Genomic DNA, 17011 nt, shown 5'->3' with positions numbered 1-17011 from the left:
CCTAGCGTAGGGCCCTGATTCTGTGTTTCTAGCAAGCTCCCAGGCCATGCTGTTGCTGCTGGTCCGTGGGCCACACTTTGAGTGGCAGGGTTGTAGCAGCACTGATGCCCTGACTAGGAGTGGCTGGTGTGATGGCACCAGGCAGCATGGCTATGTGACTGGGGTCATTGTTGGCCAGCCATTAAGGATTGGAGAATGGATGTCTGGGCTGACTCCAGGGTTTTCTTCTCAGGTGTGCATGGATAGGAGGGTGCATCGGCCCAGGGGTACTAGTAAGTGCAGCATCAAGAGAGTCAGCTATGAGTTCCAGGCCTTGCGTGATGAGGGTTAGAACTAGGTGGGGCTGGTGGAAGGAGGAGGGGACATAGGTCTGGACAGTACAGGGAGGCCAGGCAGTGGGTGCAGGACGTCAGAGAGGTGGGTGTCAGAGGGGTCAATGTCAGAGTGTGAGCTACGGAGACAGTAAAATATTTACTGCTAAAACCTGACCAAGTCTAATTTTGTTTGTTAATTTTTGATGATTCAGAAGGTTTTTTGTTTGCTTGGCAGTGCCTCATGTATGCTATAAATAGCAGTTAGTCAGAAACATGTTTATACTTCTGGTTGGTAAGATGCCTGATGACAGAAATGTTGCTGTGTGTTGCTTTCTGTGGTGTCCAGTATGCACTTGATGGGCAGGCGTGAGGCTGGTGGCTGCTGGATCATTCAGGTTTGGATGTAGTCAGGCACACAGTGTGTTTGGTAGGCAGAGGAGAGGCCGCATCACAGCATCCCCATGAGGGGGAAAGAAAGTCGTTCCAAGGAGATTGTGAAATCCCTCGTCCTGGGAAAAGTTAATGTGGCAGTGGAAGAAGCTGGCGGGTACTTTGGAAGGGATTAGGCATGCTGGATTGAGACATTCTACTCAATTTTGGTCAGTATTTGTTTGGGTCACACTCATCTTTTGTTCAGTGGTGTGCTATGCGTTGCTGACATATTTAGCACCCTACATGGGAAGTTTATCTGCTGGCTGTCTTATACTCTCCTTACTGTCCTTTCCTCTTCTGGTGTCAGGGGCCAGGTGGCACTTTGCCATATTGCACAGAAATCGTGACACCTAATATTTATAGAAAGCTCCTGTTCAGAGGGACACCACTGGAATGGTTAGTCAGACTGCTCTGGTGACAGTTCCCCATGTTGCTGCCATCCCATAGTCCTACCTCTGACATCTTACTTGGTGGCCCTCAGAACTGATCATTGAACCACACTGCTCCTCTGTCTGCTGGCTGAATCTGTCTTCTTTTCCTGTGGGTATCAGAACTTTGGTTCATTTATTTAATGAATTTCATAAAGATGCCATCTGGAGAAATGGAGAAAGTATTATTTTCCTTTTCAGGTATGGTATAAATACAACTGCTTAATTGTATTTTATTCCCAGTGTTGAGAATAAATGTTACTGCATGTAAAACTTTTTCTAACCTCACTCTTGCCAACTGTGTCCTAAGCAATTTGTGGGATTATGAATTCCTTTAGGTATCACTTAAATTGAGATCGTTTCTCTGAGAAGCAATGGATTAAAAAAAAAAAAAAAAGACACTGACAGAGAAAATAGAGAATAAATTCATTGTACCGCCTCTTGGCTTTGCTAAGTGACCATATCATTTAATAAAACAAGAGCAATGTAATAATAATGCAGTTGTTATTCTAAGAGTAAACAACCTCCATTCTCATCATTGTAGGGGGCGAAGAGGGCCCCCAATAAGGAAGCTTTTACACAGCTTTTTTTGAAGGTTTTATTTTGCAAAGTATTCTTCAGTTCCTAAATATGACCATTTGCTAGTTGGCTCTAAAAGATAAAAGTTGTTTCCGGTCATATCTACAAACTCCCTGCAAGGATGTAACTTTGTAAAAATGATTTCTCTTCTCTTTAGTAGAAGTCAATGTCGTATAAATACACCATGAAATCTGGGTTTCAAGTTATGTGGTAAGTTTATTCCTAGGAGTGAGCTGAGGGGCATTCTCAAAGATAAACTTGTATTATTCTTGCTACTATTATACCAATATTTTTCCCTACATTGATTTTTGGGTGTTCTTTGTCTTAATATGGTCAGCATTTATACACTTATTTGTTTAACCAGTAGTTGTTGCTTAAAAGCCCAATCCCATCATTGCTTTCAATGTCCAGGGCTATAATCCTAGCCTCAGACCTTGTTTTATCTTTCTCTCTTCCAGCAAATAAAACTAAGACAGACACTGCCAGGATTCTAAAATAAAATAGAAATGGAAGAAGTTGGCTATTTTTTTGTTTGTGGTTTGATTGTTCTTGTGGAAATGAAAATGATAGATCTTATAAACATAAGCGAAAAGGGGAAAAGGGAATAAATTAAATTTTAGGGTGTAAAGCTGGACTACTCTTCAAAAAGAGAGAGATTTCCTTAGTGTAGTGTCTTGAAGAATACTAATTCATCAATCATCCTTGTTTTTTTATAATTTTGAATTTTGGTGGAATTTTATTCTGTTCCTGATAAAAAAAAATTTCCTTGTTTTCTCACTTAGTTAATAGTATGTTTTGTAATATGTATGGCTTTAAATTTTTTCTTTTAAATGTAGTCATTAACATATGTCCCTCTATGTTGCTATCACCCTGATTTAGTATTGCTAAGAAAATAATTACTTTTATTGTATATGTGAACAGAAAGTTCTTTTCTCTTCCCTTAGTCATTTCTTTGTAGCTTTAAAATGAGCAATCTGTTCTGAAAATTCTGAAGGGCCTTTCAGCATTTTTTCTACAGTACTTTGCCAGTTTCTATGAGCACCATTCAAATCACTGTCATTAGAACAGATTTTTAAAACAACTCAAGATGCAAGTGGAAAAAATATCTTATGTCAAGCACAGAAGGGGTTTTACTAAGTACTAAGTGTTTAAAAGGTGAATTAATTAGAAAATATGTTTTGGAGTGGAGAAAAAAGTTTTTTTGTTGTTGTTGTTTTTTTAAACCAAGCACAACTATTTGCCATTATGAATAAAAACTTTTTACTTGCTTTTAATTCTCCGTTGTGGAGCTCAAATCTTCTAGACCACGTGGTCTGGATAACTTTTCCAAGTTGGACATGGTAATGCCCTCAAATCAAGCTCAACCTTGAGCATGTGTTGTGATGGCTTCACATTGATCTGATCAATACTTAAAGTTCTGTGGTATTTCCCTTGGGGTCAATGCACCTTCTGTAATGTAACTAAATAGTTTCTAGTCTAGTCTTTCTTCATATCATGGTCTTTCACCATCTTCACAAGACATTTTAGTCAACTTCTTCCAGGCAGTTATCCTTCAGCGGTATAAGGCAACTCACATTTGAGTGGGAATCTGAAGGCTTTGCTTCTTCCCCTGATTTTGCCCTCATGGCTACGCGATCTTGGGTCACTTTCTGGGCTTTTGTCTCCTCATTTGTAAAATGAATGGATTGGACTGGATCGTCGCAAGGTCTTTTTCCTCTGGGAGTTCCTATGAATCCACGGACCATTGGCTGTTATGTCCATATCGCATTCATCTCCTATAGTGCTTTGTTTAATCACGTCTCAATACATGTTTTTAAAGGCAAATTACTTTGGTCAGATGCTCATTCTCAGTCGTCCTGTCCTTTTAAAAGTTTTGTGTTTTCAACCACAAAGACATTTGGAAAGCATGTTCTGTGCTACCCTAGCTCACAACAATTTGAAATAATTGAGGAAGACCGATTATAATCTAAACATTGGCATGGCTGGTGATTATCAGGCTATGTTCCTAGCAACCTCACGAGTCTCAAAAATGCTACAAAGTGTGTTAAGAATAGTCTGACACTGTTTTGTTTGGCTCAGGTAGGTTGAGCAGAATCCTGGGAAAATAAGCATGATGTCAGGTTCCAAAAAAGAGTGAGGTGGCAGCAGAAGGGCGTTTGCTTTTTTGACTTAGGCTTGAGGTCACTGGTACTTGTAGTCTAGTGAGCTCCCTGCCATCGCTTAGTCATCAGTCAGTGCTTGTATGCATTTCCTCAAGTGACTTTGAAGTCTGCCACATGGCCTTGTTCATATAGTAACTAATACAGTCGTTAACTGAAGTAAAAGTGCAAACCGAGCTTGATCCCTACTGGCTTATCTGATGTTCTTCGAAAATATTTTGTTCTACGCATGTATAGTAATGCATCTCAAGAACACAGTATTTTTGGGGAAAGGGCGAGCATGGGAGTCTGTAGGCTGGGTAATCTTTTGGGGTATTATCTTGCAGTCGTCCCTGGATGCATAACCACTTAGTGTATTTCCAGGGTGGTGTGCCTGCCGTGCAGCCCGAGGAGTGGCACCGGTGCACTGTTCACATTTGACGAGTGAAGAGTTGTGTGGGCTTGTCTTGATTCAGGTAAGAAGAGTTCCTGGGTCAAGCGGTCACCTTCACAAAACTGAAGACGGTGACTGGGAGTGGAGTGACGACGAGATGGATGAAAAAAGTGAAGAAGGGAAGGCAGCTTTTTCTCAAGAAAAGGTAAATGACATGGATGACGGTTAGCTAACCTATGTAAATTTTATTTCTGTGGTATTTTTTTGTCTGTATTAATGGACACATAATTATTTTACAGTCACGAAGAGTAAAAGAAGAAAATCCGGAGGTGAGCAGCGGTTATTTATTTATTTATTTATTTATTTATTTATTTATTTCCGCCACTTCATCCCCCCTTTGTAGTATCAGAGTGTGATCCATTTGGGAGAGAGGCTTCAAAATTTCATGGAGTAGAATAGAAGAAAAGGCACATAGACTTTGCAGGACCTGATTCTGTCTGAGTTATTTTGGGCTGTATAATTTGGGGCAAATTACTTTATTCTCTGAGCCTCAGTTGTCGTCAGATGGGGCTGATCACAGCACTTATAAAGTTGCCATGAGGATTGATGAAATCCCATACGTAAGATACTCAGTGGAGTCCTTAGCACAGACTAGGTAATCAATTAATTTTAACTTTTGATGTTACTGTCATTCAGAAAACATAGTAAGCATATAGGCAAAATTCCTTTTGGGTTTTCAGTTTACAATAAAGCAGATATTAAAATGGTTAGAAACTGGGTTGAATCTGTTGGTCTTGATTTCTAAATCTCCTGACTAACTCAGTAGGCGAGGAATATACTTTTAACAGCTCCCCTTTGAGAACTGGTCATCTTTTGCTAAAGAGATCATTTTTTACTTCCTTCCTCCCTCTGACTAATTATCTTAATGCCTAATGGTGACTGTAGTTCACAGGACTTGCTAATTCTCCTAGAGGAAATTTGAGCATATTTAAATAGCTTCAAATATCTTACGGATCTGGTAATTAATGTATACATTGATAAATTCTCATTAAGAAAACAGGAAACTTTGGGCTACATACGATACCCATCCCAACTTTTTAAAATGAACAGACCTCTCCTTTTGTTTAAATGGAGTAAATTTTACCATGTGATTTTAAGTGGCAGTAGCCTGCTAGGCCTTCTTGTGGCCACCAGCCACCCTTTCCCCTCTTCTTTCCTCCTTCTGTTCTTTCTCCATCTTTCATGCCACTTTGATACCTTTCCTGGGGACTTTTCAGTCTGCCTGCCTCCCAGTGGTAGCTCTCCTTCAGATCCTGTTTCTCCTGTTTATCATATGAATTAATCTTTCCCTTTCATGCATAAAATATAAGTTTTGGTCCAGGACATTGTTCCCTCCTGTTAGGAGCAATGGAGACAAGATCCAGCACGGGACACGTTGTCTACACAGACGTGCTGAGTTTTTAGAAAGATCTTAACAAGGCTTCATGAACTCCGCCCTCTCCTTGCCCACTTTCCCATTTTATCTAGAGTGAAGTACAGAGTCCAGATTTTTCATCTGTTTCTAAGAGCATCTCTAACTAAAAGTGTCAGTTCCGCTTAGAAGTAGAACAAAAAAACATGGTTCAGGTAGCATTGGTTACTCAGAAGGCATTTGTTATTGGTTTACTAAAGGCTGTCTTCATTGGATTATATTCATTGGATCCTGCCTTGCTAGAACAGACTGTTGGGGGTAGGCCTGTCCTCATGAGGATTTGTTAAGACAGTATCTTACTGTGTGCTTGTTGAAATTGCTCTGATAACTGATTTGTTATTTGAATAATGGCAGTATCTTTTTGGCAGAAACATTTTCCACATAGACAGAAAAGGGAATAATGCATAGCATGCTGTCAGTTGATCCTCAAGCATCACTACTGACCTTCTTGAGTGGGAATTGAAAGTTGTAGGCACTTCACTGCATCTACACTCATTTGATTTCCCAGTGGCATATGTCTGTTCCCATGTTGGGTTATAATTAAGGAAACATATGAGTAGGCTTCTTATTTCTGTGAAAGGATGCATGTGTTTGCATGTAAACACTCCCACCAAATTTTATGAACAGTCAGTCCCACCTGCTATTTGCACAGCATCTCAGGCTAGTTTTTGACACCCTTTCCTCTTCACAGGGCTGGCATTTCAGTATCCTGAGTGACACCAAAATGATGGTTCCTGGGTTCTTTAAGCCTTTAATTAAATCATCCCTCTGGTATTCCAACTACTCAAAACTGCTTTCTGTAAGCAAAGTGTAAAGTATTTTATCTATTATAGAGGGAATTAAAAAGTAAATGTTAAATATGTAAATATTTAACAAATATATATTATATGCCTACCACAGAAACTATTTTAATAGGTGTTGGGTCTACACCAGTGAGAAGAACAGAACAAAATCCCTGTCCTTGCAGAGCTTACATTCTAATGAGGGTAGATAATATATAGGAACCTTAATAAGTAAATAAATTATATGGTTTGTTATAGCGGAATAGCAGCAATACAAAAAAAAAAACTAGGATGGGGGTGTGGTTGCAAGGAGAGGATAGGAGGTTGTAATTTCAAATGGGCTGGTCAGGGAAGGCCTTATTCAGAAGGGACATAGAATAAAGTTTTGAAAGAGTTATAGGAGAATTACATAGAATAAAACCGAAACACCACTTTTATTCTGCTACTCCCCTCACCTCTGTGACTGTCACTTCTTTCCAGAGAGGTTAGTTAGCAATGTTTGCTTCCAGACCTTTTTCTGTTCATTTCATACAAATATGTAAATAAATCAGGTATATCATTTTGAAAGCATGAATGGAATTATAAAAACTATAACTTTTTTTTTTTGCAAATTGCCTCATTGTCTTGGAAATCTTTCCACTTTAGATATCGTAGATATGCCTTTTTAGTTTTAACTGCTGCCTAGTATTACATTGGATGGGTGGAAATGGTTTATTTAACCATTTCCTCCTTGGTGAGCATTTAGGTTGCAATTACAAAATCATTCCATTAGCTTTTTTGTGTATGCATTTTGGGGAACACATATACCAGTAAAGTATAGGTACTTAGGATTGTGATTGCTTTGTTTAAGCATCTGATGATTTTGAATTTTTGTAGTTGCACCAGTGCTGTCTGTAACCTCTGAGGGTGTATCTTATACCTTTAAACATCTTTGAGAGAGAAATTTCTTAGTTGTGCCGAATGGCACATTTAAATGCCAGAGCGTTTACATTTTAATAGGCTTTTCAATAATGCTTGTCATTTAAATTGTAGTTCAGTTATGTTTTGACTAAAAGCGACTAGTAACTAGGTTGTATCTTATTTATGTTTGTGTTCCCTTTGCATCTAGTAGACACCGCATATATGCTTGCTGGTGACCCTTGCACAGAAATACTAACATTAAACGAGTGCATGAATAGGCATATAGCATTTGTGAATAGGTCAGAAGTGGGGATAAAGTTCAGAAGAAGAAGTTACATAATTGAGGTGAAGTTCAGGAAATGTAGTCTTAGTGGTACCATATTTAAACACAGTGAGATGCTGCAATAAAGGAGGGGCATTTTAGGAAAGCTTAATTTGTGAGGGGCTATGTGGTCTCCTGAGAACTATGAGGCACAATATCTCCAGGTATTACAACTTTAGTTGGAGAAGATTGAGAAGTCCAGAGTGGGGAAGTTGTGCTTCATTGTGGGCCATATTTGGAGATCCTCCTAAGTCCAAGAGAATTTCCAATATAACTGTAAAGTTTCAGAGATTCATAGCCAGATGCACTGAAAAACTGGTTCTGTGTTCCTAGCCTTATGTTATAGATATGGCCTTGCAAAGTATTAATCACCCACTAGCAATTGCTAACTTGTAACAAGTGGATAATTCATACTCATTTCATTTACTTATCATCTTATTTCACTTGAATGGTAGAAACCAGTAGAGACTAAAGATTAATAATCATAATAGTAACATTAATAATGTTAATTAATTGTGCAAGTGTTTAAATCATGCCTCATTTCTGCATGTAGCTGTGCTAGGCACTGTGGGAATTATACAAAAGCAAAGACAGCCTGCTCTTTGGAAGCTTTCATCTCTTTGGGAGTTGGGGAAGGGGTGGTATAAGCAAGGACTGGCCACTTTAGGTAGTGTTTCCTAGCTTATATAGCTTTTTGGCTAATATAAAGCTTTTTGACTATGATCCCATTATTGATCTTCTTTTGACCAGTGGTTTTGGAATCTATTTTTGTCAGACTCTGAAATGATAAGTACATGTTTTATGACTTTTTGTCAATTTTGTATTATACCCTAATTTTCTATATAAAAAGTAAAATTGACTTCATCTTTAAATTTCATTTAACTGTGGAGGAGTTTGCTAAAGCTTTTATTAAAGCAACATTTTTTTTTACAGCAGTACCTCAGTTAGATGGCATGAAAATAAGTGATTCCCAGCACTTGCTGCACATCAGAAAAACTGAAAGCTTTTAAAATGCAGATGCCTAGACTCAGTGCAGAGATTCTGATCTGGAAGTTTGGAGTGATGTCCAAGCAACTCTGATTTTTAAAAAGCTGCTCACATGGTTCTGATGTGTGGCTGGGACTGACAACTACTGGCTATGAAAACTGCACAGATCTCTCTGAATCCAGAAGTCCAGATTGGAATCCAGGAATATTTTGTGCTCAAAATTCCTGAGGATTTATTTTAAATATCTGTATCATAAATTAAAAAAACAAACAAACCTAAGAAAAACATTTTGGGAATCTCATGGGAAAGTTGTTCTTATTTAATTATGTGTAATGAAGCAGATGGGAAAGTTTTTTGACCGAAGCCCGGTAGGGTTCACAAGAGCTATATTGAAGAGTTTCTTTACTGAGAGCTAGACTATGTTATTTATGAAAGTGAATCTGCATCCCAACTCTGGGATATTGTTCTGAGGAGAAAATATATTTGGTGAGGATTTAGGTTGAGTTAATTTTACTAGACATTAGATACAATGTGAAGGCTAAATTTATTGTTTATAATACTCATTGCTATTACCTGATGATTTAAAACTATTATTAGCTTTTGAAAATTATTTCTGGTGAAAACATGTTTTCCAAATGCCTGTTAACTCTCATTCATGTTTGTTTTATATTCATATGTAGGTGGAGAGAAAGATTTGATTTCTCTAAGTTTATTATGCTTAGCCTAATCATCACAGACTGCTTTATGATACCACTTTCTCAAAGGTGTTACTATTGAGACAGGTGACAGGCCATCTGAGTAGTTATGATGAAAGTTAGATTTGCTGATAATCTAAACCTATTGTATTCTGAAAATAAACTTCTTATTTTGGAAATAATTTTAGATTTACAGCCATGTTGCAAAGATAGTATAGAGTTTCTCTATACTTCTCACCTGGTTTTCCCCACTGATAATTTCTTTCAAAGCTCTGGTATGTCTGTCACAACTCAGGAACCAGTATTTCTACATTACTGTCAAGTAAACCTTGGAGTTTATTCGGATTTCACTAGTTTCTTCACTAATGCACTTCTGTTCCAGGATCCAGTCTAGTATAACACATCACATTTAGCTACAGTATTTTAAAATAGAAGTTGAGAAGATTAGGCAGGACTCAATGAAAAGTCAGAAAGCAGATGTTGTCCCATTCTTCTCTCCATTCTGAGATGTTTTCCTCTCTTTTACCCTGTCCCACATCCCCACTGAGGTCTATTTCCAGGACAGTGTCCAACATTAATCTATTATTTTTTTTCTCCTCCTTCTGTCAAAACACCCATTCTCACAATTGCCCTTTTTTATAGGAAACTGTTTAAAAGGAAAAAAAAACATGATAAATTTCTGTTGTACTGTTGATGAGTGACAACTGCTGACTGTGTTAGCTTTCTTGTAAGTTTTTACATTTAAAAGAGTGTGCCCCAAAAGCTATGCCCTAATCCCATAGAATGGATCCATAATAGTGACATTTGGGGGACTGCACTTGATTGTCAGGGAAGATGTTTTGTACAGGAACCTCCCTCTCCGATACTCCTGCCCATCTGTGCACATGTTCTGAAGAATCATCCGTATTGCTTGTATACCAGTGACAGGGAGGCAGGTCCCTTTACTATATGCAGGGTTACCCCTACACAGTGAGGCTGCAGGGTGTGTGCAGGGTTCCAGCTCTCAGTCTAGTCTGAGTAAGCTCTCCATCCTGATGATTTCCCAGGAGTAAGGGCTCAGGGCAGGAGATGGGGCCTTGCCAGGGGAAAGAGAAGTTGTCTCTCTTCAGTAAATGCCACTAAGATTTTTCATATTATCATTGTTCTTTGACTAAGGTAGGATATGATGTAAGTGCTGATGTGGCTTGGTTGTATCTTAAACGTAAATTCAGATTGTGGAATCAGTCTGAAAGATTCTTTCCAAGAGATCATTTGGTATAGGCCCAGGCCCTCTGGCTGGTTAATGAATGCAAATTGTTCTTCTAACAGACTAATTTTTCCCCAACATTTTATTATGAGAATTTTTAAACATATAGCAACATTAAAACACATTTTATAATGAGCACCATATACCTATCAGCTAGGCCCTACTATTAGTATACTTGCTTTATCACATACATATCCATCTTTTTATCTTTCTGTCCACCTTAACTTTTTGATGCATTTCAAAGTACATTGTAGACATCAATATACCTCTTCCTATTACTTCAGAACTCACATAGTTTTTTTTCCTTTAGTTTAAACATTTACTTGTACGTATTTGTGAGGTACAGTGTGTTGTTTCAGTGCATGCATATACTGCACAATGATTCACTTAGGTAGACAGTGTAGTTCTGTACCTGTTAGTCCACCATTTTTCCTTCCTCCCATCTCCCCTCCCCTCCCAGCCTCTGGTAACCATTATTCCTACTCTCTTCTTCTCTGAGATCCACTTTTTTTTTTTTTTTTTTTTTTTTTAAAGATTCCACGTATGAGTGAGATCAGGCAGTATTTGTCTTTCTGTGCCTTACTTAACTTCATTTAACATGATGCTTTCCAATTCCATCCATCTTGCTGCAAATGATAGGATATCATTTTTCTAATAGCTGAATAGTTTTCCACTGTGTATATATACCCCAGTTTTTTTTTTTAATCCATTCATCCATTGATGGGCATTTAGGTTGATTCCATCTCTTGGATATGGTGAATAGTGTTGTGAAGAACATAGGAGTGCAGGCGTCTTCATTTCCTTTGGGTATATACCCAGTGGTGGAATAGCTGGCTCATAAGACAGATCTATTTTTAGTTCTCTTAGGAACCTCCATATTGTTTTCCACAGTGGCTGTACCAATTTACACTCCACCAACAATGTTGGAGGGTTCCTTTTTCTCTGCATCCTCTTTAGCCCTTATTTTCTGTCTTGTTGATAATAGCCATTCTCACTGGAGTGAGATGATATCTCATTGCAGTTTTAGCTTGCATTTCCCTGATGATTAGTGATTTGGAGCATTTTTTTCATGTGCTTGTTGGCCATTTGTATGTTTTCTTTTGAAAAATGTCTGTTCAGATCCTTTGCCCATTTTTTAATTGGGTTATTGTTTTTTTGCTGTTGAGTTGTTTTAGTGCCTTACATATTTTGGGTATTAGTCCCTTGTCTGATGTGTGGTTTGGAAACACTTTTTCCCATTCTGTAAGTTGTCTCTTTACTTTGTTGATTGTATCCCCTGCTGTGCAGAAGCTTTTTAGTTTGGAAGCACTGAGAGTAAGAATTGTATGCTCTTGAACTTTAGAAAAATCTTGCCACAAAGAATTTCTGATGATTTCTGATGATTTTAAAATTGATTGTAAGTTGAGAAACAGGAGATCCTTTTCGTTCATTTCATTGCTCTTTCTCTTTGAGTGTTTTTTGTCTTTCAAGTTTTGCTTCAGGGAAGATTTCATCAAAGTAGGGATTGAGGCAAAAATAATTTAGGTGTCACCTTAGGGCCAGGTTTCCAACTTTGAGAGATAAACATAACCTATCATGCTGGCATTTCTGTTGGGAAAAGTGTTTTTTAAAAACCCAATTACTCTTACATATTTTTGAAATTGTTTGAAGTAACAATTAAAGGGGCAGGTTTTACTAACCCTAATATCCTTTGATTAAGGGTTTCTTAAGTTTAAATGAAATTTTGCAACAAGAAAAAATTGTCCTAGGACATCTTTCTGTTACTAAGTTTAAAATATCAAATAGTCCATGCCTTTTCACTTTAGCTCAGTGGTTCTCTAAAAGCCTAAGGGTCATCCAAGGAACTTGTTAAAGATAGAGAGTCTCTTCCACCTCCCTGTAATTCTGAATCATAGGTTGGGTGAGGTGCAAGAGTCTTTAACACCTGTCCTAGGTGATTCCAGTGCAGGTGGTCAAAGGCCCACACTTTGGGAAATACTGCTTTAAGATCTTTTGAAAATGATTATCTCTGATGATTGGACTTAATGCAACTTACACTGACCACAATGTCTCATTTTGGCTTCCTTGATGCTGTAATGGTGGCTCTCTTAACAGATTGCAGTGAATGCCAGCAATATCCCTGAGCAAATACAGTCTCTCTCTGTGCACGACTCTCAGGTAAGTTCCTCTGCCAGTCATTTCTGTTTCAGATGTTTTGTAGATAGATCTTTAGAAAAACCCAACATTTCAGGGAAGAGCTTCCAAATCAGGGACTTGTAAGTTTTTTTAAAAAATATATGGAGAGAAAGAGTACTGTTTACTATTGAGCTTGCTTTGCAGGACCTCTGACTTTTGAATGATAGGTTCAAGAGTGAGAATTGATTACCAGACTGAAGTTGTGGGCATTGTGGAAAATAAAAAAAAGAAAGAAAATGACCTACCGTCCCATTATATTCCATCCATAAAACTTTGTGGTTAATTGATACTTTTATTTTTTGCTCCTGGTTGGATTTCTGTAACCTGTTTTTATAATTCTTTTATCATTGACTTTTATGAGCCATTTCATCTTTACAAGTTGCATTGTAAAAATAATAGTCAATGACTGTGAAATGCACTTATAATGCATTCTTATTAAAGTTATGTAACAGAAGATATGTGCTGTGAGTCATGTTGGGTGAAAATGAAGGATGTTGAGCAGTCTGGGGGAAGGACTACGGTCATAGAGCTGTTGTGCAGGCTCACATTCTTCTGGTTTTGCTGTGTAATTAACAGGCAAGCTTCCAAAGTGGTTATGCTATATATAAACCACCATCAGGCTTAGGATCACAGTTTTTTTTTTTTTTCAAAATCTATATATTCTGTTTAAATTCACTTCTATTTTACTTGATCTGTTTTATGAAACAGCTGTACATTGGGGAGATGGTTAGAGTGATGGAATTTTGTGCTTGCCGGAAGCCTTTTTGAGGTCAGATAGCTAGTCCTTGGCGCTTACTTTATAGCTGATCAAGCAAAGACTTGCAGAGGTTAAGCAGCTCACCCAAGGTGACACCACTGGTTAGAGGCAGAACAGCATTCAGTTTAGGTTTTTACACTATGTCAGGCAACTCAGTAAAGTACCTTGAGATGAATTGAGGGATTGGTTGAATTATAGAAGGCAAGTTGGGAATACTAATGGGTCAGAAGGCAAAGAGAGTAAAGGAAACAGGAAAAGAGATTAGGATAACTAGTATAACATTTTTAAATTTATGACTCACTTTCACATATGAGGGTCTTTTAATTATATTTTTCCCCAAACTTTTTGAAGTACCCTCATATATTATTTTATTCCTTCAGTAGCCTTTTGAGGCAGGTGTTATCCCCATTTTGTAAATGGGAAAATAGATTCAGGGTATGACTTGGCCATGGTTGCATAGCTTGTCAGTGGCAGAGACATATGTTGACCAGAAATCCCTTATTTTTCCTGCTCCACCAAGAAGGTTGACTCCTGTCCAGACATTGCTAGGAATAGAGTGGGGCTATGCAGTAGAGGCACTCATGGTTGATAATCTGTGTTCAAAGATATAGGCTCTAGGTAAGAAAGGCAACAAAGATAAATGGTTGCCTAATCTACTGGGTTCTACCTTTCTCTGCATCTTGAGGTTTAATGTGCCCAACCCTGGTGTATAACCACAGCCCAGTGAGTATCAGTCCATGGCTCAGATTGCAAGATGTCCCTTTAGATGGCTGACCCTTCTTTGGACTTACTGCAGCTTGTACCAATTGTTTATAGTTTTCATTCCCACAACTGAGGCTTTCTGTATGAAATGTTCACATCCACAGTTGTGGTGGGAATTAGGCATCACTCCAGCCTTCACGTTGAGGTGTTGTGAGGCCAAATATGACCTGCAGGTGTAAAGACCTCGTTTCGAAATTTCCTGAAATAAAAGGGGTGTATAAATTGAGGGATATTGTGATTTTATTTATTTCTTTGCCAATAAAGTTTATAACACTGTTTGCTGTTTTGTTTTTAAAGGGCCAACCCAATGCTAGTGAAGACTACAGAGAAGGTTCTTGTGCCGTGAACCTCGTTTTAAGATTGAGGTGAATAATACTGTTGTGTATTTTGTATCATTTCTCCTACAGTACAGTATTCTGATCTCCTTCATTAACTTTTCATAATAGTAGCATAAAATAAAATTGTTAACTTATTTGATTTCCTCAAACAACCAGTGTATACTGTATTCCCAGGACTAATTGTGCTCTTCTAATTGCTTGCTAAAGAAGAAAGAAGAGTGGGTCTGCAGGCTCAGTATACCTTTCATTAGGTTTCTTTTTCCTCCTTGCCTTTTTTTTCTTGGGTTTTTCTTTCTTTTTCTTTTTTACAATGTTTAAGATCCCAGTAAGAGACTTTTAATGAGTTTTTTTCACACTTCAGCAGTCGGTCTCTGACAGAAATAAAGCATGCTGTACTACAAGTTGCACGTTCAGAACATTTTTCAGTGGCAGGTTTGATCAGCCACTATGGAGAAATGACAGATATATTCTGAAAGACCCTTCAGTCTTCTAGGAAATAGTTACAAATATAGTATTGGACAGTATAGTCCTTGTCTATACTCTAGTGAATGAAAGCTGTGTCTATTTTAAGGATTTTTAAAATTTAAAGGTCCGTCATTGCAATATTCTTTAAGAACTTGGTATCTCGAGACAAAAGAAAATTGCTTAAACTCGATTGCAAACAGCCAAATTTACCAGATCAAGCAAAATACCATCATATTTTCAAAGAAGTTATACCCATGTTCTCTTTCTGACAATTAAATGAATAAAGCATGTGGCTATTAGATGTTTTCAGAGCCGTGGCTGTAAAAGCAGGTTCCTCCTCCAGGATAGTTGCCAGCCATCTGAGTTATAGCCCGTCAGGGCAGATTATCATTGCCACGATCACACCTTACTTATTGTGGTCAAGGTCATTTTACAGTCTGGAGATCATTTTCACGTGCCTTTCAGGGGAACCTCTCACTAACCCTTGGTGTGATTTAATTCAGAGTCAATTTCCCAGTCAGGAAGTGAAATTATTACAAGGCTATTCTTACATTTGAAAGTAGCCTTGATTATTATTTACAATTAGTGAATTTAGCAATTGCCAAAGAATGAAATAGCCCATGCCCTTTTTGTTTGACTTTGGAACCAGATACTGTTTTCATTTAATTTTCTCCTGTTTAATTACTCATTCATTCACTGTGTGCCAGACACTGTCTGCCAGGCTCAGTGTTTGTCACTGAGGTACGGTGGTCAGCAAGACTGCAGAAGTTGCAGTCTAGCCCACTGAGCGTGCAGTGTTGGAAGTGACCTTTATGAACCAACAATCCAGTCTCTACTTTATGTGTGGGAAAATCTATTCCTTCACATCCCCACTGAATGTTTACTTAGCCTGTGTGCATACTGAAGCTCACTTTTTCTGCATGATCTCTCCTTTGAAGGAGAAAAGCTTTAGTTGTTAGAAGGTTCTTCCTCCTTCTGAAGATTCAACTGACCTTCCTATACTGGGCTCCTATGGGTTCTAATTCTACCCTTAGAGCAAATATCAGGCTGTCTGGGTAAGTCTCCTGGAAAATGTGTCAAAATGCATATTGCCGAGCCTTACCTCCAGATATTGTTTTGCTATAGGTACTAGGACAATATAAAGCAAATGCATTCCCTCATTTTTCTGAGAGTCCTTTGTATATTTGTGAGGTTTGTTCTCTTTTACTAGGCAGAGTACTGCAAATATCTTTAGTCTTGTTTCTCATGGTGTTCATAGTTTCTATGTTGCCCTCACAGTCCTGGTTGCTCACCTTTATTAACATTTAGTCTACATGTGCTTTTGTTGCCTTTTCTCTCATGAGTCTAGGTTGTTGTTTTCATGAGTTTGTGGCTTAGATTACTAGTCCCACAAGATGTTCCATGAAGAAAGGATTCCGTGTTCAAATGAGTTAAGAAACAATGCACACTATCCATCTATCTGTACACACATATACACACACCTCTTTTTGGGAAATCACAAGGAACACTAACATATTAAATATTCAAAGAAGTTTTGCAGGAAAAGAATTTGTTTGACAGTGTTTAATCTAAATCCCATTTGAACTCAGAACTCTTTTCGTGCAACTATTTCCCAATGTCAACCTTGGCCCTTTTGAATGTAGCACCCATATTTAAATATAGGACTCCAGATGTGGTCTGAGTAGGTTGGAATCTATTAATAAAAAGTGATTTTTTTGCAGTTCACACTCTATATTTCTCCTAAACTAGTCTAACATTTCATTGCCTTTTGAAATATTCTTGTATGTTGGTGACAAGTTCAGCATAAATTCAGCAGTAAAAACAAC

The 17011-nt window shown here is 38.0% G+C and overlaps 1 protein-coding gene across 2 annotated transcripts in view; it reads left to right on the top strand.

Annotated features, from left to right (window-relative positions):
* STK39 (serine/threonine kinase 39) overlaps positions 1–17011 on the top strand; it is a 265729-nt gene that overhangs the window by 153893 nt on the left and 94825 nt on the right. The window contains exons 11-14 of one of the 2 annotated variants that reach the window (XM_063107077.1): positions 4368–4490; positions 4585–4614; positions 12783–12845; positions 14680–14747. In XM_063107077.1, the coding sequence (XP_062963147.1) occupies positions 4368–4490; positions 4585–4614; positions 12783–12845; positions 14680–14747 (284 nt within the window). The remainder of the gene's footprint in view (positions 1–4367; positions 4491–4584; positions 4615–12782; positions 12846–14679; positions 14748–17011) is intronic. The other variant, XM_063107085.1, reaches the window with a different exon arrangement.

Source organism: Cynocephalus volans, chromosome 1, assembly GCF_027409185.1.
Source record: "Cynocephalus volans isolate mCynVol1 chromosome 1, mCynVol1.pri, whole genome shotgun sequence".
NCBI classification, from domain to species: domain Eukaryota; kingdom Metazoa; phylum Chordata; class Mammalia; order Dermoptera; family Cynocephalidae; genus Cynocephalus; species Cynocephalus volans.
This window is presented reverse-complemented; position numbering and strand designations above follow the sequence as displayed.